A 23376-nucleotide genomic window follows, 5' to 3' on the forward strand; every position below is an offset into this window, starting at 1 on the left:
TTGCATTAATTTCCTTTTGGAACTTAAAACAATGCATTGGGGCCAATAAATCTTAAATATTTGTCCCCTTTTATTCCTTTACTTCTAACTTATCGCTGCCATCATTATCATGCAGATTTTTTTTTCTTATTCGTGCAATCCATCTAACTTTGTGAATACAGTTTCGAACCTGATTTGCATTTGAGCAACACGGGGATTATACAGTAAGAGATTTATACTTGCAAGAACCCATGCAATATATGAAGCTCCCTTCTGAATGTTTATCTTGTCTCTCATGAAATCAGGAGTTGCATACACTTCAACCTCACTTATGGGTAAGTGGATTTTTGCTTGCTTTTATGAGATGCATCTCTCACAAGTCCTCTTTTTTATTTAAGAACCCTAGGCTTTCCTGAATTCTGCATAATAAGATTGCAGATAATTCTGTTACCTTTCTTAGCACATTTACATATTTTTATTTTTAGAGAATTTTCTAAAAAACGTGTCTTTATTAGCTTTCAGAATAGAATAGCCTTTCAGTTTTTAAATCCAGTTTTTAGAAAAAAAATTTAGCACTTCTCAAGTTGACTTTTAACCCAATGATTCATCCTCCAAAGTAATTTATTATGGGAGTTTTTACAGGAATTCTTGGGCTGTCTTGAAAAGGCACTAACAATGTGCCACTGCGTGTTACTGTACATTGGACATTGAGACCCTGTGGTCCTGCAAAGTAGCCTGAACTGCATTCCCAACAGCTGAACAGGTGAATCAGCGTGCAAAGTGTAAAGGAATGTGAAGAATTGCAGTTCAGCAACACCTAGAAGACCACAATTTAACTACTCTTGCTATGAAAGTGATTCAGAAAGTGACTTATGGACACAGTATTTCCCTGCTGTTCGTTACAATCTGTCTGGTGGAAGGAATCTAGGAAAAAAAGCTGCTGTTATTTTAAGGAACATGCCAATTAAAGTTAACATGGCTAGCAGTGATTTTTTAAAAAAAATCAGACTCAACATAAAAGCCTGTGAAAAGTTAGTGATTTAACAATAGAAGAAATGGGTTGAAGCAAGGTCTAAAGTGCTTCTTCCAAATTCTTTTCCAAGTACAGGTAGTCCTCGACTTATGACCACAATTGAGCCCTGTATTTATGTTGCTAAGTGAGAAATTTGTTAAGTGAGTTTTCCCCCATTTGATGACTTTTCTTGCCAAATGTGTTAAGTGAATCACCGCAGTTGTTAAATTAATAACACAGCTGTTAAGTGAATTTGGTCTCCCTACTGACTTTGCTTGTCAGAAGGTCACAGAAGATAATCACATGACCCCTGGACACAGCAACCGTTATAAATATGAGCCATGGGGATGCTGCAATGGTCATAAGTCACTTTTTTCTGTGCCATTGTAACTTTGAACAATCACTAAATGAACTGTTGTAAGTCGAGGACTACCTGTATTTGAAGCCCTTACTTAATACTCCCTAGACGCCAGTTTCTCTTCTATTGATTTCCTTCCTCACACCCCACTTAATCTATTCTTTGCTTCTTCAATTCTTCCCCCTACATTCCACATGTGTACATATTTTGCATTTTACATTAATCGATCTCAAAAAGTCACACTAAACATGATTATTCACTTTTTTTTAATGCCAGAAAGGGCATTTAACTACAAAAAGGAATTTCTTTAACTGAAGTATTCATAGAGAAAATCATCGTTGAGGCCAAGTGACAAGTGTGAGGACAGATCTTTACTCTTCATTATTTAAACAAAGACACGCAACAAAAATATTTAATCCTTATTTTGCTTAATTTGCACTAGATTGCTGAAAATTATATTCGTAATAGAAATCAGATAAATTCATACTTTTAGTTTCTTTGTTCAACCAGGCAACAAGACAGTAGTGGCAAGTAGCTATCCTTTATTTCACATTACTTAAAATGAACCTTTGAAACGTTTTATTTCTGTAACCAGGCCATATGGGGTACAAGAGGGATTGTGGAGATACACTGGGCCTTCTTACCCCCACGTATGCATCTTCATCCAGGTTGGAGGGTTCACCATGTAATGTCATTTATTTCTGTTCTCCTTGACTAATGAAGGAGAGTTTGGCCATCCTGTATACCTGTGAAAAGTAAAGCTTCTGGAACCACCTACACATTTGGATGATACAGGCCAGGGGTGAAATGCTACCGGTTCGGACCGGTTCTCTCAAACCGGTAGTAAAAAATGCTACCGGTTCAGGCAAACTGGTATTTCCGATGATCAGCTGGGCAAAGATCAGCTGTGACATGCAATTTATATTAGGTAGAATCGTCAGATTTCCTGCTTTCTAGCTAATCTAAATCGCATGGCACAATGGATTCTCCCTCCTCGCTCTTCTACTTACCTTTACAGACTCGGAAGGCTTCAAAATGTTCCTTTTTTAGCGCTTCGTGGGTGTACCTCAGCCCCGCATGCGCGCAAAGCACGCGCTTGATAGCAGACTCACAGAACCGGTAACAGACTTCAGAGGATTTCACCACTGATACAGACAATGTCCTCTGACTCTCCTTTTGATACAATTGTACTGACTCCTTTTATTCAATTAGTGACCAAGGGACCTAAAGGCCTTATCTATTTCTGTACTGTCTGGATGCATGGAAACTACAAGTCCCAAATCGCCAACAAGCATGAAGGCTTATGTTGAAAAATCTACAAAAGGAAATTTGATGTGCTATTTCTGTTATTCAAATCTTTTCTGCAGAAGCTGGGAGAGGATTCTTCCCCTCCAAAGTGGGAAAAGCTGAATGTCCCTGCCACCATGTATGGAGCAAGCGGACATTACTCCACAATAATGGAGAGTTGCAATGACATGGTTTTTAAAAAAACTTCTTCTTTTCCTTCACACATGAATGGGGTCTGTAAATTAAATTTGGACTAAAGAGTGATGTGTGTGCGTGTGAAAGAAGTGCTACTTTGTCTATTTTTATGATATCTGTCATTTTTCCTCACGTAAACGAATTCCATTTGGGGATATCATAGAAAGCACGTTTCACAGAGAACCATTTATACCATCTCCACTCCACCTCTCTTTGAATCCTCTTTTTCCAAAAGTCAGTAACTAATTCTAAGAAAGTAAACAAGCATTCACTCTGGTCTTGGCATTGCGATAGTCAAGATTGAGATTTATTCACTTCTCCATTTCCAACAGCTGCAAGAAAAGAGAAAGAAGGTACTGTTCAGTTTTCAACTTGAATTATAACTATCCCATGGAATTCAAAACATTAGAAGACAATATGTATGGGATGCCTGGACTTTTTATTATACTGATTCAAATCAGTTTTGAAATTTGCTCAGATCCGGGGAGGAGGGGAATTCTTTGATATCTTTGTGCATAAGAGCACCAGCGTGCCTACCGTCCCTGTCCTAATGTTTTCTTTTATTCGTATCCTTTTCGTGTATTTATAATTATGTTTACACTTCTACCTGTCATAAAATACATGCTTGACGAAACCAAAAATAAAATAAAATAAAAAATAAATACTTGGATAACCTATTGTGCAACTGAAATTAGAATTAGAATAACAGAATTGGAAGGGACCTTGGAGGTTTTCTAGTCCAACCCCCTGCTTAGGCAGGAAACCCTACACCACTTCAGACAAATGGTTACCCAACATCTTCTTAAAAACTTCCAATGTTGGAGCATTCACAACTTCTTGAGGCAAGTTCTGCCACTGATTAATTGTTCTAACTGTCAGGAAATTTCTCCTTGGTTCTAGGTTGCGTCACTCCTTGATTAGTTTCCACCCATTGTTTCTTGTCCTGCCCTCAGGTGCTTTTGAGAATAGCTTGACTCCATCTTCTTTGTGGCAACCCCTGAGATATCAGAAAACTGCTATCATGTCTTCCCTAGTCCTTCTTTTCATTAAACTAGACATACCCAGTTCCTGCAACCGTTCTTCATATGTTTTAGCCTCCAGTCCCCTGATAATCTTTGTTGCTCTTCTTAAGGCACAGGAATCAGGTCAGTCTTCATATTCTCTATCAGCCCTACACAGAATGCAGGCACATCTCCGGCTCCTTCCTCTAGATCCATTATAGCTATGCTTCATAAAACTTCAGGCAAAAGTAGTTTCAGTCACTTGTAAATGAAGTGATGTCTAGGATCACTACAAACCGGTCAAGTAATAAGAACAGTATTTTTGAAAGGTGGCAACTTTAAGATGTGTGGACTTCAACTTCCAGAATTCCCCAACCAGCAATTTACACATCTTAAATCCACATATTTAAACTTGCCAACTTTGAAAAAACCCGATATATAGCCCAAAAAAAGAGGTCATCTTAAAAATCTTTGACTGCAGGGGTCTGCATTTACCAGAAACTGAATTTTTCCTGTGACATGCCATCCGCTCAGCAGATCCTGGCTGCACGATGATGAAGCAAAGTTTTTGTTCCCAGTGTGGCTCCCTGTCATGAATGAAAAATAATTCTTTAAAATGAAGATTTTTATCCTGGAAAATACGGTAGAAGAAAGAAACCTCAGACAAGGTGCATTGGAATGCACTGCTCACCCTTTAAACTGGCATAGTTTATCCTCTTCTGAATTGCCTCAAGTGGTGCTAATGGAGATGCACTGGCAACTGCATTATGTTTAATGTAGTAGGTTTTTTTTTTTTCAAAAAGGAAAGAAACAGATGGTAGTGAGCCTCTAAAACTCACATTTTTTTTAAAGTAAAATATCTATTTCTGCCACTGCATGCAGTATTTATGAGGTTTTTGTTTGTTTATTTTTTGCCCTAGATTGTAAAATAATCAGGCACTAGTGCAGCATCTGGATAATCTACACTTATTAAAATATCTGCATAAGAAGTCACTGATAGTTCAGTTTACTTATGATGTAGAACATTCACTCTGTACATGCTCAGGGTTATTCTTTATTCCCCTGATAGCAGGGCACTTTCTCAAAAGAATCGCAACTGCAGTGCTGAAGCTGAAAAAGCAGAACACTGAATGCAAACACTCCCCATTGTTTCCATGTTCAGCTTCTTCCTCACAGAGAGAAAACAGTAATTATTACCCTGGCTGAAACACCCTCTCTCTTGTCAGAATTTAATTTGAAAAGTGCCTCACTAGGAACATGGTCCCCATCCTGTTATGCCAGGAATTACATACTGTGCCTTTTTCATTATCCTGTTGTGTTATGCAGTACAAAAGAGCAGATCTCAGGCCACAGAAAACACAATCTAAAAATTTCTAAAGGTGGATAATCAGGGGTGAAATGCTCCCGGATCGTACCGAATCGCCTGATCCAGTAGCGATTTTTCTCTGCGGTTCACCCAATCCGGTAGCGATTTTTCTCTGTGGTTCACCCAATCCGGTAGCGATTTTTCTCTGTGGTTCACCCAATCCGGTAGCGATTGCTGCAGAATTATGACTATCATTAATACCTTATGATTCTTGACGAATGTATCTTTTCTTTTATGTACTCTGAGAGCGTATGCAGGAAGACAAATTCCTTGTGTGTCCAATCACACTTGGCCAATAAAGAATTCTATTCTATTCTATTCTATTCTCAAATACAACTATATCACTATCTGAATAGTGAATCAGGGATTTCTAATTAAGACTGAGATATTACAAAAATTAATCATTTGTTCTTTGTTTTTATCCTTTCTTCTATCTATGCATATTTCACTAGCCCATCTACCTTAGACACAGATGTCTTCTGTCACAAGATTGTTTATTTGTAATCAGACATTTGAAAAGAAGAAGAAGAATGGCTGAATTTGTCTCATACACTATGCATTCTGCCATTACATTCTTAATTTAGTAGGAGATTAAAATGATCGTCCACAAATCTATGATCTATAGATCTACCATATCCAAACACATTCTTCCCAGTTCTTATAGCTCAAAGAAGCAACTATCTATAGCAAGGGTTCCAAATGAACTTAAGAGTATCTGTAGCCATCATATTTTTGTAACTGTCTCCCATGGAACTCCTTCTCATGCCCAGCTTTGCTAAAATAAAATAAAATTCATTAAACATCCTGGGGAGAAAGAATCTTATACCAAAAAGCACCTTATCAAGGTGTTGGTTACCACCTTTAAAGTACTCCATGGCTTAGGACCTGGGTATGTACGAGATTGCCTTCTGCCACCGATAGCCTCCCACCGGCCAATACGGTCCCACAGAGAGGGACTCCTCAGGGTGCCGTCAGCCAAACAATGTCGACTGGTGACACCCAGGGGGAGAGCCTTCTCTGTGGGGGCACCTGCCCTCTGGAATGAACTGCCCCCGGAGATCCGTATGATCCCCGACTTATGTACCTTTCGCCGTGCCCTTAAGACTCTCTTGTTCCAACAGGCCGGGCTGGCTTAGAAAATGAATTTTAATTGGGTGTCTGTAGTTTTTAATACAAGGGTCAAATTTTTATATATTTTAAATTGTTTTTAAATTTTATGGCTATATGTTTGTTTTAATATGGCTGTACACCGCCCTGAGTCCTTCGGGAGAAGGGCGGTATAAAAATTTAATAAATCATCATCATCATCATCTTTGTAAAGTCACTTTTCCAGTCCAAATTATTTTTTCTATCTACTGACTGCTTGTAATTTTCTATATATATATGCATATAAAAAGAAATGGTCCTTGAAACCAACACATGTTCCAATATCTAATGCTTGACTTGTTTTCTTATTTTTCTTATTTCTTGTTTTCTTTCTTACTTATTTTCTCTGGACAGACTTGGAATTTTTTCATGACACTTGAATCCTCTACAAAATTAGGATGAATTCCTGGGGGGCATAAAAGAGAAAATGAAGACCTCTTTCTCCCTTCATTTTAAATCCAAATCTTTAGAAAAATACCATGAGAGATTCAATTTATTATCAATTGCAAATGAAAAAAATCACTCAGCTGATAATATGCAAATATAATCCAATGAAAATTATTTCATTCATCATTGTCTTAATACTTTGCCACCTGATTTTTCTATTCAGTGTTGTTGTAGGTCTTTTTTTCATTAAGAAGATATGTAGTATGTCTCAATAGCATGGGGGCAAATTCTGACCTCAATCACAAGAGGATTTCCCTCACATCTGCTATGGGTTACTTAACTCCCAATTGCAAAACATTGACTGCAAACAAGTCCTGGTACATTGCAAGCATCAAAATATTTTAGTCATTCTGCCTTTTCTCCTTTTATCTGAACTTCTATTTTCAATAGCGTCTATATTTCCCTGTGCTTTCATTCTTCATTAGACATACTAACTGTTGCACTCCCTCCTTCTTTACTCACATTATACTGTATGTTCACCCAATCAATGTAGATATGCATTTGGGGAGGACAAAACAAAGAAAAAGTGGGTTTGGCTTGCAGTAAATTGGAAATTACTTGAAAATTAAGACGGTTGTGATGTGCTAAGGTTTTGTATGACATTTCTTGCACCCAATGTATTTTAGCTCTTAAGAGGAATATAGCATGTAAGCAATTCTATAAATCCTCTCCAGGAAAGCTATAGGAAGAATTTATAACAAGGATAGGCACTATTTTATCAGTGGTAGAAACTTGTGAACTTATAAGACTTCGCAGAGTCCCTTACCATTAAAGCTATTTTTTACTTTTGGGGGAGGGAAGGAGACGACTATGCACATTTTCAACCAAAATCTGATGGCAACTGCTTTTTTCTAATTATCCCTTTGCTGCAGAATCAATGCTTGTCTCACATTTTTATTTTAAGTCAGATCAGGAAATCATGTAAAATAGGGGTCCCCAATCCCCGGTCTGCGGACTGGTACCGGTCCACAGCCTATTGGGAATTGGTCCACACAAGCGGCAGGGGAGTGCACAAAGCTTCATTTGTGCAAGAGCTGGGTTGCCCATGCAAAACCATACTCTCCCCCGCTGCTCCCACTGCTGCCAATCCATGAAGCCAAAAAGGTTGGAGACCGTCGATTAAATGACTGTCCCTGAGCTTATGTGGAGGGGTCCCAGTTCTGATCAGGCTGGAGGACCTCGTAGAGGGGGATGCAACTCAGGTGTGAATTATCTGAGTCAAGGTTGACTCAGCCTTCCATCCTTCCAAGGTCGGTCAAATGAGGACCCGGATTATTGGGGGAAATATGCTGACTCTGTAAACTGCTTAGAGAGGGCTGTAAAGCACTGTGAAGTGGTATATAAGTCTAAGTGCTATTGCTATCTGCTCCAGAGGTGGTATTCAGCAGGTTCTGACCAGTTCTGGAGAACCGCTACCGGAAATTTTGAGTAGTTCGGAGAACCGGTAAATACCACCTCTGGCTGGCCCTGTCCCCATCTATTCTCTGCCCCCCGAGTCCCAGCTGATTGGGAGGAAATGGGGATTTTGCAGTAACCTTCCCCTGGAGTGGGGTCGGAATGGAGATTTTACTGTATCCTTCCCTGCCATGCCCACCAAGCTACGCCCACAGAACCGGTAGTAAAAATTTTTGAATCCCACCACTGATCTGCTCTACTGCATGTAATACATTGCAGGTTCTACCGGTAGCATTGGTATTGCTAGACGAAGAAGGAACATTATCTGTTAAGGGTGCACTTCCTTAGGAACCACTATTGATTACAATTAGGGAACTAATCCTGTGATGCTGTTACCTCTCTCTGATATGTTGCATAAGTTACTAAATAAGAGATATGTAACTGTGCAAATCTCAGGAATTGTAAGCCACAGAATTCTGTACCGTATGAAAAAATGGGTTTCATGTAAGGAATGGAAGAATATTTGGTGGATGATTTCCCCTGTGAATGTTTTCTTTCTAAAGAAGATTGGGCAGTTTCAACATGTTTTCTTAAAAAGTGTTTAAATCTAACAAGTAAGAGTCTTGGTCTTTCAGACTGAATTAATGAACGTTTGTCTTATATTATATGCTTCTAAGACTTTCTTCTTTTGCCAAATAATGGCTAGATTAACTATATGTTTTCATGTTTTAATTAAAATGTGCACTTTAACATCATCTTCCACTCAGAACAAGATAGCTTATGGCGATTAGTTGAGGTGCTAAAACTTGGCTAGGGGCAGAGAGGGACAGTCTTGCCTATAAGAAACAGCAGAAATAGATAATTTTTACAATTTTTAAAATTGGCAGTGTTGACATGCCTGTCCGTGTTGGAGATGCTTTTTTCCCCTCCTCCTCTTCTTCCTCCTCCTCCTCCTCCATTACGACCTCATCTTCCTCCATTTATTAATTAATTCATCCATTCACCCCATTCGCCTCATGGGGTGAGTGGAGCAATTGCACTCATATGCTTTGGAATGAAACTTTATTTGATTGTCTGGATGTTGCTAATAAATCAAAACACATTAAATCAAGCTTGTTTTGAAGCTGCAATCAATAATATAGTTATTCAGTTTTCATATCTTTAAACAATGGTTGTTATATTTCATCATCTTTAATTTCTGCAGTACCTTTTCTATTTCCATAATGTTCAGAGAGATTGTGAAGTTGTTTTACCAAAAAATACCCTAGAGAAAACACAAAATGAGATGTCTTATTTAACCAATTTTAATGTATGAAGTCCATTTTAAAATTTGTTTAGCCTCTTATACTGCACAGGGTTTAATTCATATTACTAGAAGGAAGAGTACTGAGCTAATTTTACATATGAATTACTTAGTATATATTGTGGCTATTTTATAAGCTAATAATACCTTTTGATAAACAGAGGAAACTTAAGGAATGAAGAAGGAAGACTGTATATCCTTTTCTTTGTGCATATATCTTCTCCTTGACTTGTGAACAGATGTGAACATAGTTATTGAATCCAAAGAAAAGAATATATCCAGAAGCCCCAACAGAATTAAAAGAATACCTTACTCTAACCAGAAAAGTTGGGTAGGGAGAGAGAGAGAGAGAGAGAGACATAAACCAGCTAAACAGCAAATACTTGATACTGGATAATATCCAGTCTGGAGAGTTGTTGAATCAGCAATTCAATAATAAATTATACTGTCCTCAAACAAACATTCTGAAAAAGAACAGAGATATTAAAGGATATTAAAGATTTCGATAGAAATTTGGGACATCATTTTTCTTGCAGTATCTCTCTTCTACAGTTGACACTATGCCCACAATGCTACAATAGACAAGATGGAAATAATGAAAAACAGCAACCTTCTCCAAAAAATTGGCAATATTGTCTCATTTATGATTGCATGGCAGCTATTCATAACTCTAACTCTAATTTGGTACTGTATGACTTCAATCTGGTTTTTGATTAAAAACAGTTAAGAAGTTAAATACATAAGATGAGGAAAGACCCATGCCTTTCTTTATAAATATCACTTCAGTCAGAATTTGGCTAGAAACCAATACTGTGGCATATTAAATTACTGTCATTTTAGCTAGTGAAGAACTCATGCAATTTTATATCAGCATTAAGCCAGTAAAACTGGAATACTTTGGCCAATGAAAGCCTTCTCTGAAATTATTTAATTTCCTTTTCTGGGGAAGAAGAAAGAGAATTTACCTTGAAAAAATGTTATCCAGTTTCAGACTACTCTGCTCACCAAACCGCCAGGAAACATTTTTGGTGACTTTTTTCAGCATTGGTACTCTGACTTTATTAATAAGAAAAGATACATGAATAATATACATGTGTCTATGTGACAAACCTCCACTTTCAATATGGCATGAGAATGCCCTATAAACTGTCTGGTAAATTAACCTCATGTGAGCAGACCTGAGTATGTGGGATGAAGTTTCTGCTTTCTTCCAAAAGCTTCTCTCTTTATATAGTGACACAACTGGTGAAAGTTAGGCTATATCTTCATTCCATCACATGTGGTTAGGAATATGCATTTAGTCACAAGATAATTTCCCACTCACTTAGGTCATCTTGTCTTCGCCATCTCCCGGTGCATCTGGCGCCCTCTCTGGTCACGGGCTTGAGCGCTTACATACATCAATTCGTCTCCACTGTCTTCTGGTGCATCTGGAGCACCCTCTGGTCCAGGGGTGTCAAACTCAAGGCCCAGGAGCCGGATCCAATCCGCGGAGTGATTAGATTTGGACTGCGGGACTTTCTGGAAGCAACAAACAACTGGCTCAGGATGCCTCTGCCAGCAAAAACAAAGCTCCTTCCCGAGCTCTGTTTTTGCTGGCAGAGGGTTGCAGGAGGTTGTCGCAGCTGAAAACGGAGCTCGGAAGCCCATTTTCACTGGCAGAGCACTCAGGTCACCAGAGGCGCCCCTAACACGAGTGACGTTGAGCTGGCCATGCCCCCCCAGCTCCTCAACCCTGATGCAACCCTCAGTGAAATCAAGTTTGACACCCCTGCTCTGGTCACTGTCCCCCCTCACTTGATCAGTTTGTTTCCACTGCCTGCTGCGTCTGGTACCCTATCTAATCACTGGCTCGTCCACTCACCCAGATCAGCTTCTCTCCTCCATCTGCTGATGCATTTGTCACCCCCTCTGATCACTAGCTTGCCCGCTCATCCATATCATTCGCTATCTGCTTGTGTGTCTGGTGCCCCCTCTTATCACTGCTCACCCACTCACCTTATCAGCTCTTCTCCACTGTCTCCTGGTGCGTCTGGTGCCCCTTCTGGTCACTGGCTCATCTACTCAACTGGATCCGCTTGGCTCTGCTGTCTGCTGTGGCATCAGGTGCACCCTCTGATCACTGGCTCACCCACACACCTGAATCAGCTAGTCTCTTCTGCCTGCCATGTGTCTAATGCCCTCTCTTGTCACTGGCTCACCCACTCACATGGATGAGCTTGTCTCCACCATCTGTTGCACTTCTAGTGCCCTCTCTGCTCACTGGCTCACCACTCACCAGGATCACTGATCTCCACAGTCTGCCATGCATCTGGCACCCTCTGTAGTCACTAACTCACCCATTCACCCAGATCAGCTTGTCTCCACCATCTGCTGCTGCATTTGCCACCACCTCTGATCACTAGCTTGCCGACTCACCTACAACTTGTGTCTGGTGCCCCCTCTGATCACTGGCTCATGCACTCACCTTATCAGCTCTTCTCCACTGTCTCCTGGTGTGTCTGGTGCCCCTTCTGGTCACTCCCTTATCCACTCACCTGGAGCAGCTTGGCTTCACCTTCTGCTGTGGGTCTCACACCCTCTCTAGTCACTGGCTCATCAACTTACCTGAACCAGTGCATCTCTGCTGCCTGTGGTGTGTCTGGCACCCGCACTGGTGACAGCCTTGCCTACTCATCAGGGTCACCTTATCTCCATTATCTCCACTCACCTTGATCAGTTACTCTCAACCATCTGATCTGTGTCTGGAGGCTGCTCTGGTCACTGACACACCCACTTACCTAGATTACCTTGTTATAGCTATCTCTGGCTCACTGACTCACCCACTCACCTAGATCAGCTCATCTCCCCCTGCCAGTGCAGCTGGTACCTCTTATTGTCACTGGCTCATCCACTCACCTGGATCAGCTCATTTTTGCAGATCTGCCAGTACATCTGGTGCTCCATCTGCTCAGTGGCTTGCACTCTCATCTGGATCAGCTCATGTCCATTTTCTGCTGGTGCAACTGATGCCCCCTCTGCTCACTGCCTCGCCCTAGATCAGCTTGTCTCCACTCTCTCCTGGTACATCTCGCAGCCCGTCTTATCTCTGGTTCAACACTCACCTAGATCAGCTCATCTCCCCCTGCCAGTGCATCTGGTACCTCCTGTTTTCACTGCCTCATCCACTCATCTGGAGCAGCTTGGCTTCACCTTCTGCTGTGTGTCTCATACCCTCTCTAGTCACTGGCTCATCAACTCACCTGGATCAGAGCATCTCTGCTGTCTGTGGTGTGTCTGGCACCCTCTTTGGTGACAGGCTTACCCACTCACCTGGGTCAGCTTATCTCCATTATCTATCATTCATCTGGCATCCTCTCTATTCACTGGATCACCGCTTACCCAAATCAGGTTGTCTTCCCCATCCACCGGTTCATCTGGAGCACCCTCTGTTCACTGGTTCAACCACTCACCTAGATAACCTTTTCTTTCCTGACTTCTGGTGCATCTGGTGCACCCTCTGGTCACTGGATCAACCACTCACTTGGATCAGCTCACTTCCGCTGCCGCCATGTATCCGGTGCCCTCTCTAGTCACTAGCTTGCCCATTCACCCATATCAGCTTCTCTTCACTGTCTGCCGTTGCATGTGGTGACCCCTCTGGTTACTGGCTCAAGCACTTACCTAGATCAGTTCACCTCCACTTTCTTCTGGTGAGTCTGGAGCATCCTCTCGTCATCAGCTCAAAAACTCACCTAGATCACCTTGTCTTTGCTGTCTGCTGGTCCATTTGGCACCACCTCTGGTCACTGGTTTACCCACTCACCTAGATCAGTTCATCTCCATTGTCTGTCATCACTTTCTCACTGACTCATCTGGATCTGCATCTTGCATCTGCTTTGATTACTGACCCACCCACTCACCTAAATAACGTTATCTTCATTATCTGCCAATGCATCTGGCATCCTCCTGGTTACTGGCTCAAGCATTCTCCTAAATCAGCCCATCTCTGCAGTCTTCTGTTGTGTCTGGGACACCTTCTGGTCACTGGATCTAAAACACACCTAGATCAGATTGCCATCTTCTGCTGTGTCTGGCACATCTTTTGGTCACTGGTTTACCCACTCACCTGGATAAGGTCATCTCTGCAGTCTGCTGTGCATCTGGCATTTCTCTGGTCACTGGCTAACCCACTGACCTTGATCAGCTTCTCTTCACCATCTAATCTGTGTCTGGAGACTGCTCTGGTCACTGACACACCCACTCACCTAGATTACCTTGTATTAGCTATCTCCGACTCACCCACTCACCTTGTCTCTACCATCTGCTTGTCTCTACCATCTGCTGTGCATCTGGTGCCCCCTCTGGTCACTGGCTCCAGCATTCTCCTAGATCGTGTCATATCTGCTGTCTGCCATGCGTCTGGTGCCCTCTCTGGTCACTGACACACCCACTCACCTAGATTACCTTGTATTAATTATCTTCCAGTGCATCTGGCACCCCCTCTGGTCACTGGCTCGAGCAGCTTGTCTCTGCCATCTTCTAGTGTGTTGGGCACACCTTCTGGTCACTGATTCACCCATTCACCTGGATCAGCTCATTTCTTCTACTGGCTGTGCTTCTGAGGTCCTCTGTGGTCACTGGCTCATCCACTCACCTTGATCAGTTTCTCTCAACCATCTGATTTGTGTTTGGAGACTGCTCTAGTCACTGACACACCCACTCACCTAGATTACCTTGTATTAGCTATCTCCGGCTCACCCACTCACCTGGATTAACTTGTCTCTACCATCTGCTGTGCATCTGGTGCCCCCTCTGGTCACTGGCTCCAGCATTCTCCTAGATCATCTCATCTCTGCTGTCCACCATGCGTCTGGTGCCCTCTCTGATCACTGGCTCACCCACTCACCTGATCAGCTCATCTCACCCTGCCAGTGCAGCTGGTACCTCTTGTTATCACTGGCTCATCCACTCACCTGGATCAGCTCATTTTTGCAGATCTGCCAGTGTGTCTCATGCTCCATCTGCTCAGTGGCTTGCACTCTCATCTGGATCAGCTCATGTCCATTTTCTGCTGGTGCAACTGATGCCCCCTCTGATCACTGCCTCGCCCACTCACCTAGATCAGCTTGTCTCCACTCTCTCCTGGTACATCTCGCTCACTCACCTGGATCAGCTCACTTCTGCCATCTGCCATGTGTCCAGTGCCCTCTCTAGTCACTAGCTTGCCCACTCACCCATATCAGCTTGTCTTCACTGTCTGCCGTTGCATGTGGTGACCCCTCTGGTTACTGGCTCAAACACTTACCTAGATCAGTTCACTTCCACTTTTTTCTGGTGAGTCTGGAGCATCCTCTCATCATTAGCTCAAAAACTCACCTAGATGCTGTGTCCGGCACATCTTTTGGTCACTGGTTTACCCACTCACCTAGATCAGCTCATCTCTATTGTCTGCCATGAGTCTGGCAACATCTCTGGTCACTTTCTCGCTCAATCATCTGGATCTGCATCTTGCACCTGCTTTGATCACTGACTCACCCATTCAGTTTCAGTTTATTTAGATTTATATACCACCTTACTCCTGAAGGACTCAGGGCGGTGAACAGCCAAGATAAAACACATATAGTACAAAATTTAAAAAACAATTTAAAACGTATTAAATAAATTTGGCCCATATTAATTAAAATACCCCGGTTTTTAAAAACAAATTAAAATTAGACAATTAAAAAGAGTTAAGCCAGCCCAGCTTGTTGAAATAGGAAAGTCTTGAGGGCACGGCGGAAGGTGCGTAAATCCGGGATCCTCCGTATCTCCGGGGGGAGTTCGTTCCACAGGGCAGGTGCCCCCACAGAGAAGGCTCTCCCCCTGGGGGCCACCAGTCAACACTGTTTGGCCGATGGCACCCTGAGGAGCCCCTCTCTGTGGGAGCATACTGGCCGGTGGGAGGCTACCAGTGGCAGAAGGCGGTCTTGTAGATATCCAGGTCCTGAGCCATGGAGCGCTCTAAAGATGGTAACCAATACCTTGAAGTGCACCCGGAAGACCACCGGGAGCCAATGCAGCTCGCGCAGGTGTTACATGGGAACACCATGTCACTCCCATAACCACCCGCCCGGCCGCATTCTGGACCAGCTGGAGCCTCAGGTGCTCCTCAAGGGAGCCCCATGTAAAGAGCATTGCAGTAGTCCAGGTGGGAAGTGACGAGGGCATGATTGACCGTGCATAAGGAGTCCGTGCATAAGGACTCGCCTAGATAACGTTATCTTCACTATCTGCAGGTGCATCTGGCACCTCCTCTGGTCACTGGCTCAAGCATTCTCCTAAATCAGCCCATCTCTGTGATCTTTTGTTATGTCTGGGGCATCCTCTGGTCACTGGATCTAAAACACATCTAGATCAGATTGCCATCTTCTGCTCTCTCTGATCACTGGCTCATCCACTCACCTGGAGCAGCTCATTTTGTTATCGGTGGATGCATCTGATCACTGGTTCAACCACTCACTACATCAGCTTTTCCCTGCCATGTTCCGGTGTGTATGGTGCCCCCTCTGGTCACTGGATCATTCACTTACCTGGATCAGCTTATGTTCAACCTCTGCCATGTGTCTGAGGCTGTCTCTGATCACTGGGTCACCCAGTCACCTAGATCAGCTCATCTCTGCCATCTGTGTGCATCTGGCACCCCCTTTGGTCACTGGCTCATCCACTGACCTGATCAGCTTGTCTTTGCCCTCTTCCAGTACCTCTGGCACACCCTCTGGTCACTGACTCACCCACTCACCTGGATCAGCTTGCCTCCACCATCTTCCATACATCTGGAGCCCTCTCTCTTCACTGGCTCACCCATTCACCTCAATCAGTTTGTCTCTGCCATCTGCTGTGCATTTGTTGTCCTCTCTGATCACTGGCTCATCTGCTCACCTGGATCAGCTTGTTGCCACTGTCTCTTGCTGCATCTGCTACCTCCTTGTCACTGGCTAGCCTGCTCACCTAGATAAAATCATTTCCACCATTTGCTAGTGAGGCTCATCCACTCACCTGGATCAGTTGATCTCTGCCATCTTCCTGTTCATGTAATGCCCCTTCTGGTCACTGGCTCACCCACTCACCTTGGTCAGCTCATCTCTGCCGTCTGCCAGTGCATCTCACACTCCCTCGTCACTGACTTGCCCACTCATCTGGATCAGCTTGTCTCTGACATCTATCTGTGTGTCTGGCACCTCCTCTGTTCCCTTGCTTGCCCACTCACCTGGACCAGCTCATCTCTGCCATCTTCCAGTGTGTGGTACGTCCCCTCTGGTCACTGGCTCGCCCACTCACCTGGATCCATTTGTCTCCGTTGTCTGCCTTTGTATCTGGCACCTCTTTTGGATACTGACTCGCCCACTCACCTGCATCACTTGATAAGCCCTTCCTCCCTTCTCTTTTCCCTCCTTCCTGGCTCTGTACTGTATTCTCCCACCTTTTACTCTCTTCTTGCCTCCTCTTCTGCTTACTTTGCCTTATTCCCTGCTGGTCTCTGCTGTCTTCCTTGCCAAAATTCTTTACTCTATGAATGGTCCTCTTTTCTAGTTGTCTCAGTGAGCTGCATTTGGACTTCTGAAGTTTTTCTAGTGGTGAGTACCACCTCCTTTGTGCTGTGGCCCAAAGTACCATATGTCAGTTTCAGCTCGACTGGGATGTATGGGTCTTCCTCTGGGAACTTATCAGGTCCAGGGGTCTCTGAGGTTGGTGGCTCATTCTCTGCTTCTGGCTGCTGTGATGAATGTTCACTGGCCTCTACTGCATGTTCCTCAAGGATGTCTCCCTGCTCCTGACCTTGAGAAACAAACTTGGGGGTTTATGGATTAAACATCCCTGATCCTATATCCATCCCAATGTGCTCAGAGGCCACAACCATTTCATACAGCCTCCTTCCTCATTGCTGTTCTCCTCTTCCTCTTCCAGGGATGGAGGGGACTGTGATCGGATCATTGGATCCCTCCTCATAGAGAAGGGTTCAGCCTACTGTGTGGGATCTGAGCCTCAGCTCCCTCTCTTGAACCTGATGCCATGACAGGGGTGGCTGGATTTACTTGCCCCAACAGCATCCTGTCTTTCAACCTCACAGGCCTAATTGCTACAATTGTCTGGAGTCTATGTCTATAGCAATTAAAGACACATGATAAAATGATGTGAAATAAGTGTAATGTGTAGAATGGCACTCAATAGTAATGTTGAAAGTTCTAACTAACATCAGCCAACTCTTAGCTTCCAGAATCTTATGTTAATTTTTAACAAAATCTCAAAATTGCACCCATGAACATATTTCAACATACATAACATGTATTTGCATGCAAAGCCATAATAAAGTCACACCTAGTTCCAGATAATTGGTGTAATTGGACTATCTTGACAAGCCATAGATGAAATGGGCTCTATTTCCAGTACTCCAATACCCAGCAGCTGAGACATTACTTTAACATTTGATTTCGTATATTTATGTTCGTGTTCATCTAGAATGTTGCCGAGTGATATTTTCTGCTCGCATCCAGCTTCACATTTCAGTTTGGCCACAGATGATATGGAGGAATAATGAGAGAAGAAATTGTAGTTTGCAATCCTTTGGGATAAATGTAACTTTACAGAAGGGCAAACCAAAGACAGGCTGGACCAAAAGGAGACATTTCATTGCTGACATATCAAGATAGTCTTGTATCTACTGACAATGGCAGGGCAAGATTAAAGAGCAATAGATTTCTGTATCTGCATTAGTCATTAGTGTCACTGTACTGTAGGTGTCTTGGGCAGCAAGTAATATGGAAAACCGAAAAAATGCTCTAATTTGACTTTTCTCATCTGGTAGATGTTTTGGATTACAGGATTTGTAGCCTCAGCAAATTCTGAAAAAGAAAAAAAGGCTAATTTGTCATCGTGCTAACGATGGTTCTTTGAATAAATCACATAAACCTGAAACTACTACTTACCTGTGTGAAGTTGATTCTGTAGTTGAGATTTATACTGTATATGCTGTCTCTGGTTTCCTCTACGAACAGATGCTGCCTCATGCAGAATTATGCTTACAGTATTTTAATTTAAAAACAGAACAGATGTAGAGTTCTAAGAAACTCAAACGGGGCAATTATTTTAGAAATTCTGGGTGTAATTATTTTAGAAATTTCACTGGCTTAATATAAGTATTGTTTTCTATAATTCGCTTTTTTTCTTTTCTTTTCGTGGCTAAGATAATTTAGGATTTGTACAATAACTGAACTCAACTGTTCAACTTCAGGATTCTGCCAAGAAGAATTTTGCATCACCTTTGCTGAGATTCTATTATTATTTGGGACTCTATTTCCATATAAATAGTTCCATTATTTATGTAATCCTATCTACTTTGGCTTTGATTAAATTATAATGCTAGCTTACAAACTCAAATTATTCACAGATCCCTTGGCTGATGGAAACTGAAATAAAACTAAGCAGTCTTCTTATTTACAGGATAGACATACTTTTGACTTTTAACAGCTGAAATTCATCTTTTCGAAACATGAGGGGTTAGCCATAACTTGCTTGTTCCTTTTCTTTAGAGAGGTTTTGGAATGCATAAATTGAAGTCCCTTGGAAGGAATGTAAATTCATAAGCATTGTATATAGAGAGAACCAAGTTCAAAAATTCTCCCACACTACCTTCTGTCCAGGGGTGGGATTCAGCCAGTTCAGACAGGTTTGGGCGAATCTGATGCTAATTTTACATCTGGTTTACCGAACTGGTAGTTGCAAGGACTGACTGGCCCCGCCCACCCCACCTTGCCTCTCAGAGGAATTTCCACATGGCCCGTTTTGGATTCAAGGTAAGTGCAGGGCCCACATGGAGGCTAAAAACAGGCCTCCCAGAAGTTCCGGAAGTCCAAAAATGGGCCCATTTCTAGCTTCCGGAGCCCAGGGGAGGCCGTTTCTGGCCTCCCGAAGGCTCCAGGAAAGCCTCCAGAGCCTGGGGAGGGCGAAAATGCACCACCACCACCCCGCCGTGGTGCATGAGGCCGAGTAGGCCATGCCCCCTGGCCACGCCCACCCAGCAACCAGGCAGAGAACCGGTTGCTAAAATTTTTCAATCCCAGCCCTGCTTCTATCCCCTGGACACAGCTATCTTTCCAGGGACATATTTTACCATTTTTACACTTATTTTCTCAAGTCTGATATGTGCTCCCCCATTCTATTCAGAAACAATAGAATCAATGAAGGAAATCTGCTTTGGTTTTAAATTTTGGATCAGGAAGAATATATAAAGCTGTGCTTCAGATCATGAATTCCTAAAACACAAAGATTGTAAACTGTGAAGCATGCCTATCCACCAAGGCAGCTGAAAGTAGGGCAGGTTTCTTGAACAAAGTCTTCTAGAACTGTTAGAGTTGAAGTCCAACATATTTGAAGGATACCCCATTGGGAAGAATGATGCAAACCATATTAACTTGAATGTTCTGAGGACAATTTAATGAGGCCACTCATCTATCAAGAGTTTTGCACAAGAAATACTTTTGAGTTGAATGTTTTACATAAAAATAGTATTTCTTGGATGTCAGCTTCAAACAGTATGAAGTCAAAATGTTATCTCAGTACAGTCAATCATTGGAAATCCTATTATGGATTTCCATAATATACGCTGGCTGCAATTGGGTTATAGATGAATACTACTTTTGTAAGAAAGATAGGATATAAATGTAAACAGTATATAAGATTCAGGTGTTCCTAGGTAAGTGCAGTGAACATGCAATATAATATAACATTTCAAACAGACAAGCACCTGCTATGCCACATACCAGACTTACCCGTAATAATTTTCAGTAAGAAAGACAAAAACATCTTGACAACAGATAATGGCAGTACCTGGAGACAGCAAAATAGGAGAGAAAGAACTGGAGAAAATTACAAAATACAAAGATCTGCAAACAGAATGGTGGCAAAAGAAAGTGAGGAGAGTATCAATAGTGATAGGCACCTTGGGTGCAATCCCAAACTGTCTGGAGCAGGGGTGAAATCTAGCAGGTTCTGACAGGTTCTGGAGAACCGGTAGCGGAAATTTTGAGTAGTTTGGAGAACTGGCAAATACCACCTCTGGCTGACCCCCGAGTGGGGTAGGAATGGAGATTTTGCAATATCCTTCCCCCATGTGACGGCCGATCCCCGGAATCCCTGTTCCATATTACATTCGTATGTCCCCACTACCGGGATATAAGATCAAGACTCATTTCTCCTATTTTCCAGAGATTCTCTGGTTCACCTGATAAGTTCAGCCTTTATTTCCTACTCCAGGACGCAGACCCCAATATAACTCTAAAGGTGGCAAAAATTTTTGCTGTAGTTGTGGCTGGAAAAAAACGGGAAAAGAGACCAGTAAGCCCGACGGCAGAGGATCACTAGTATTGACAGTACAGATTGTATTTGAGGCAGTAGATGGTGTACTGTCCTATGATCTATCCATATTTGTAAAATATGCTCCCTTTCTTTGTCTATTTTAATTTGGTCTCTGACCACGATAAAAGCTTACTTACTTCCCCCAGGAGTGGGGAGGGAATGGGGATTTTGCAATATCCTTCCCCCAGGAGTGGGGTGAGAATGGAGATTTTGCAGTATCCATCCCCTGCCACGCCCACCAAGCCACACATGCCCACCAATCCATGCCCACAGAACCGGTAGTAAAAAAAATTTGGATTTCACCACTGGTCTGGAGCATCACTTGAACACCATCGGTACTGGTAGAATCACGACCAGTCATTTGCAAAAGGCAGCTTTACTTGGAACAGTTTACTTCACAGGTGTCAAACTCGATCAGGTCGTGTGATATATTGTGACGATTTTTGCCTTTGCGGAGCCAGGATGGGCATGGCTTGTGTGTGACGCATCCGGCCCGTGGCCCGCCAGTTTGACACCCCTGATTTACACCCCGCAGCAATAACTTTAACACCATCAAACAACATCTGCCTATCCCAGGTCCTTGGAAATGATTCAATAGGTGGATAAAAATGCCAAATCCATTCTAAGCATCTGTCTGACTGTACCACCTGACTCCCAGTGACTTTGGGTGGTTTCAGTAAGTTATCAGTTCCTACTTTTAGATTGATCTCTCTCACACCAATCTACACAGAGATCCATTTGCTTCCTAATAATATCGTAGCTAACTTACTCTGGTGGATGAGGTTTGTGTACTCTGGTAGAAGAGGAGGGGGGCCCGTATAGCAGCATCCAATCTTTTATTTCCAAAAGCAGCAGCATAGGAAGTGGAGCCATGGCCATATTCCTGGATGTGTTGTGTCCAGGTTTTGCCCGCAAGACATTTGATCTCTTCAAAAGTTTCAGGAAAAAGAGGGCTATATGGCACAGGCAACCTGGATGCCAAAAACAGATACTTGGCCATGAGAAGTTTTTGTTCAAAGTCAATAGCAAGTTCACACAACTTTTGAACACCTCTTTCCACACTCCTGCCAATAGCCTCTTATGAACTGGTCTACAAAATCCTGCAAAGAGGAAAGAAAGGGGAAAGCATAGCCTTGTCCCTGTTCATAAACGTTGCTAAGCAACAACTTGACAGATCACAAGCATTGTGAACAGCATAAAAGGCAAAAGGGCAGGGCAAGTTAAAGGGCTAGTCATATTTTGCCTGTTAGTTTAAGAGTAAATCCCACCATGTTAAATAGAGCTTCAATATTTAATCAGTGTACTCTAGAAAAGTTCAATTTTATTCTAACTTTTCATGTTAGTATACATGGAATTGTTAGTACATGTGTAGTTGTCAGTGTTCCACACGCACATATGTGATAGTCATTCCCGACTCTAGGGAGTGGTGCTCATCTCCATTTCAAAGCCGAAGAGCCAGCGTTGTCCAAAGACGTCTCCATGGTCATGTGGCTGGCATGACTAAATGCCAAAGGTGCACAGAACGCTGTTACCTTCCCACCAAAGGTGGTCCCTATTTTTCTACTTGCATTTTTTACGTGCTTTCAAACTGCTAGGTTGGCAGAAGCTGGGACAAGTAATGGTAGCTCACCCCGTTACGGGGCACTAGGGATTCGAATGGCTGAATTGCCGACCTTTTGATCGACAAGTTCAGCGTCTTAGTCACTGAGCCACTGCGTTCCTAGTTTTAAAAACATAAGATGTAACAAAAATATATTCAAATGCTTCAGTAAAGCATTTGATAAAGTAGACCATAACCTACTACTAGATAAAGTAGAAAAACGTGGGTTAGACAGCATCACCACCAGATGGATTCATAACTGGCTGACCACCCGAACTCAATGGAACTGCATCTACACAGAGGGAAGTATGCAGTGGAGTACCCCAGGGCTCTGTTTTAGGCCTAGTGCTCTTCAACTTCTTCATCAATGACTTGGACGAGGGGATAGGGAACTCATCAAATTTGCAGATGACACCAAGCTGACAGGAATAGCCAACACTCCAGAAGATAGGCTCAAGATACAGAAGGATCTTGACAGACTTGAACATTGGGCGCTATCTAACAAAATGAAATTCAACAGTGAAAAAAGTAAGGTTCTACATTTAGGGAAGAAAAACAAAATGTGCAGGTACCGTATACGTGGTACCTTGCTCAATAGTAGGAATTGTGAGAGGGATCCTGGAGTCCTAGTAGACAACCATTTAGATATGAGCCAGCAGTGTGCAGCAGCTGCCAAAAAAGCCAACACAGTTCTGGGCTGCATAAACAGAGGGATAGAATCAAGATCACGTGAAGTGTTAATACCACTTTATAATGCCTTGGTAAGGCCACACTTGGAATATTGCATTGTTTTGGTTGCCATGATGTAAAAAAGATGTGGAGACTCTAGAAAGAGTGCAGAGAAGAGCAACAAAGATGATTAGGGGACTGGAGGCTAAAACATACGAAGAACGGTTGCAGGAATTGGGTATGTT

The 23376-nt window shown here is 42.7% G+C and overlaps 1 protein-coding gene across 3 annotated transcripts; it reads right to left on the reverse strand.

The window, feature by feature from the left end:
• Positions 1 to 3110: 3110 nt before the first annotated feature.
• Positions 3111 to 21985, reverse strand: LOC117680262 (uncharacterized). Of its 3 annotated transcripts, XR_015729070.1 has the most exons (8): positions 21632 to 21985; positions 20277 to 20334; positions 9394 to 18350; positions 9085 to 9270; positions 6682 to 6750; positions 5248 to 5372; positions 4328 to 4419; positions 3111 to 3163 (listed from the first exon to the last, which is right to left on the reverse strand). XR_015729070.1 is itself a non-coding variant. In XM_087874548.1 (7 exons), exons 3-6 carry the CDS (start codon positions 9164 to 9166, stop codon positions 4363 to 4365), a joined length of 333 nt encoding a protein of 110 aa, XP_087730674.1. In that variant the 5' UTR covers positions 9167 to 9270; positions 9394 to 9450; positions 9637 to 18236; the 3' UTR covers positions 3111 to 3163; positions 4328 to 4362. The 3 variants fall into 3 exon arrangements, 2 of the variants coding, with proteins under 2 accessions (XP_087730674.1, XP_087730673.1); XM_087874548.1 differs by lacking the exons at positions 20277 to 20334; positions 21632 to 21985 and having other exon boundaries at positions 9394 to 9450; positions 9637 to 18236; XM_087874547.1 differs by lacking the exons at positions 20277 to 20334; positions 21632 to 21985 and having other exon boundaries at positions 9394 to 18236.
• Between the last annotated feature and the right edge of the window lie 1391 nt (positions 21986 to 23376).

Source organism: Pantherophis guttatus, chromosome 8 (genome assembly GCF_059756535.1).
Source record: "Pantherophis guttatus breed Tessera chromosome 8, ASM5975653v1, whole genome shotgun sequence".
Classification (NCBI taxonomy): Eukaryota; Metazoa; Chordata; class Lepidosauria; order Squamata; family Colubridae; genus Pantherophis; species Pantherophis guttatus.

What these genes read in the sequence shown, in the direction of transcription:
- LOC117680262 (XM_087874548.1), bottom strand. Translation starts at nt 9,166, where the DNA reads ATGGAGGAAGATGAGGTCGTAATGGAGGAGGAGGAGGAGGAAGAAGAG. An exon ending in AGCATCTCCAACACGGACAG is followed by an intron (nt 6,751 to 9,084) that starts GCATGTCAACAC and finishes TATGCCCCCCAG; the next exon opens with GAATTCATCCTAATTTTGTA. An exon ending in CTACTGGATCAGGCGATTCG is followed by an intron (nt 4,420 to 5,247) that starts GTACGATCCGGG and finishes CATTCATGACAG; the next exon opens with GGAGCCACACTGGGAACAAA.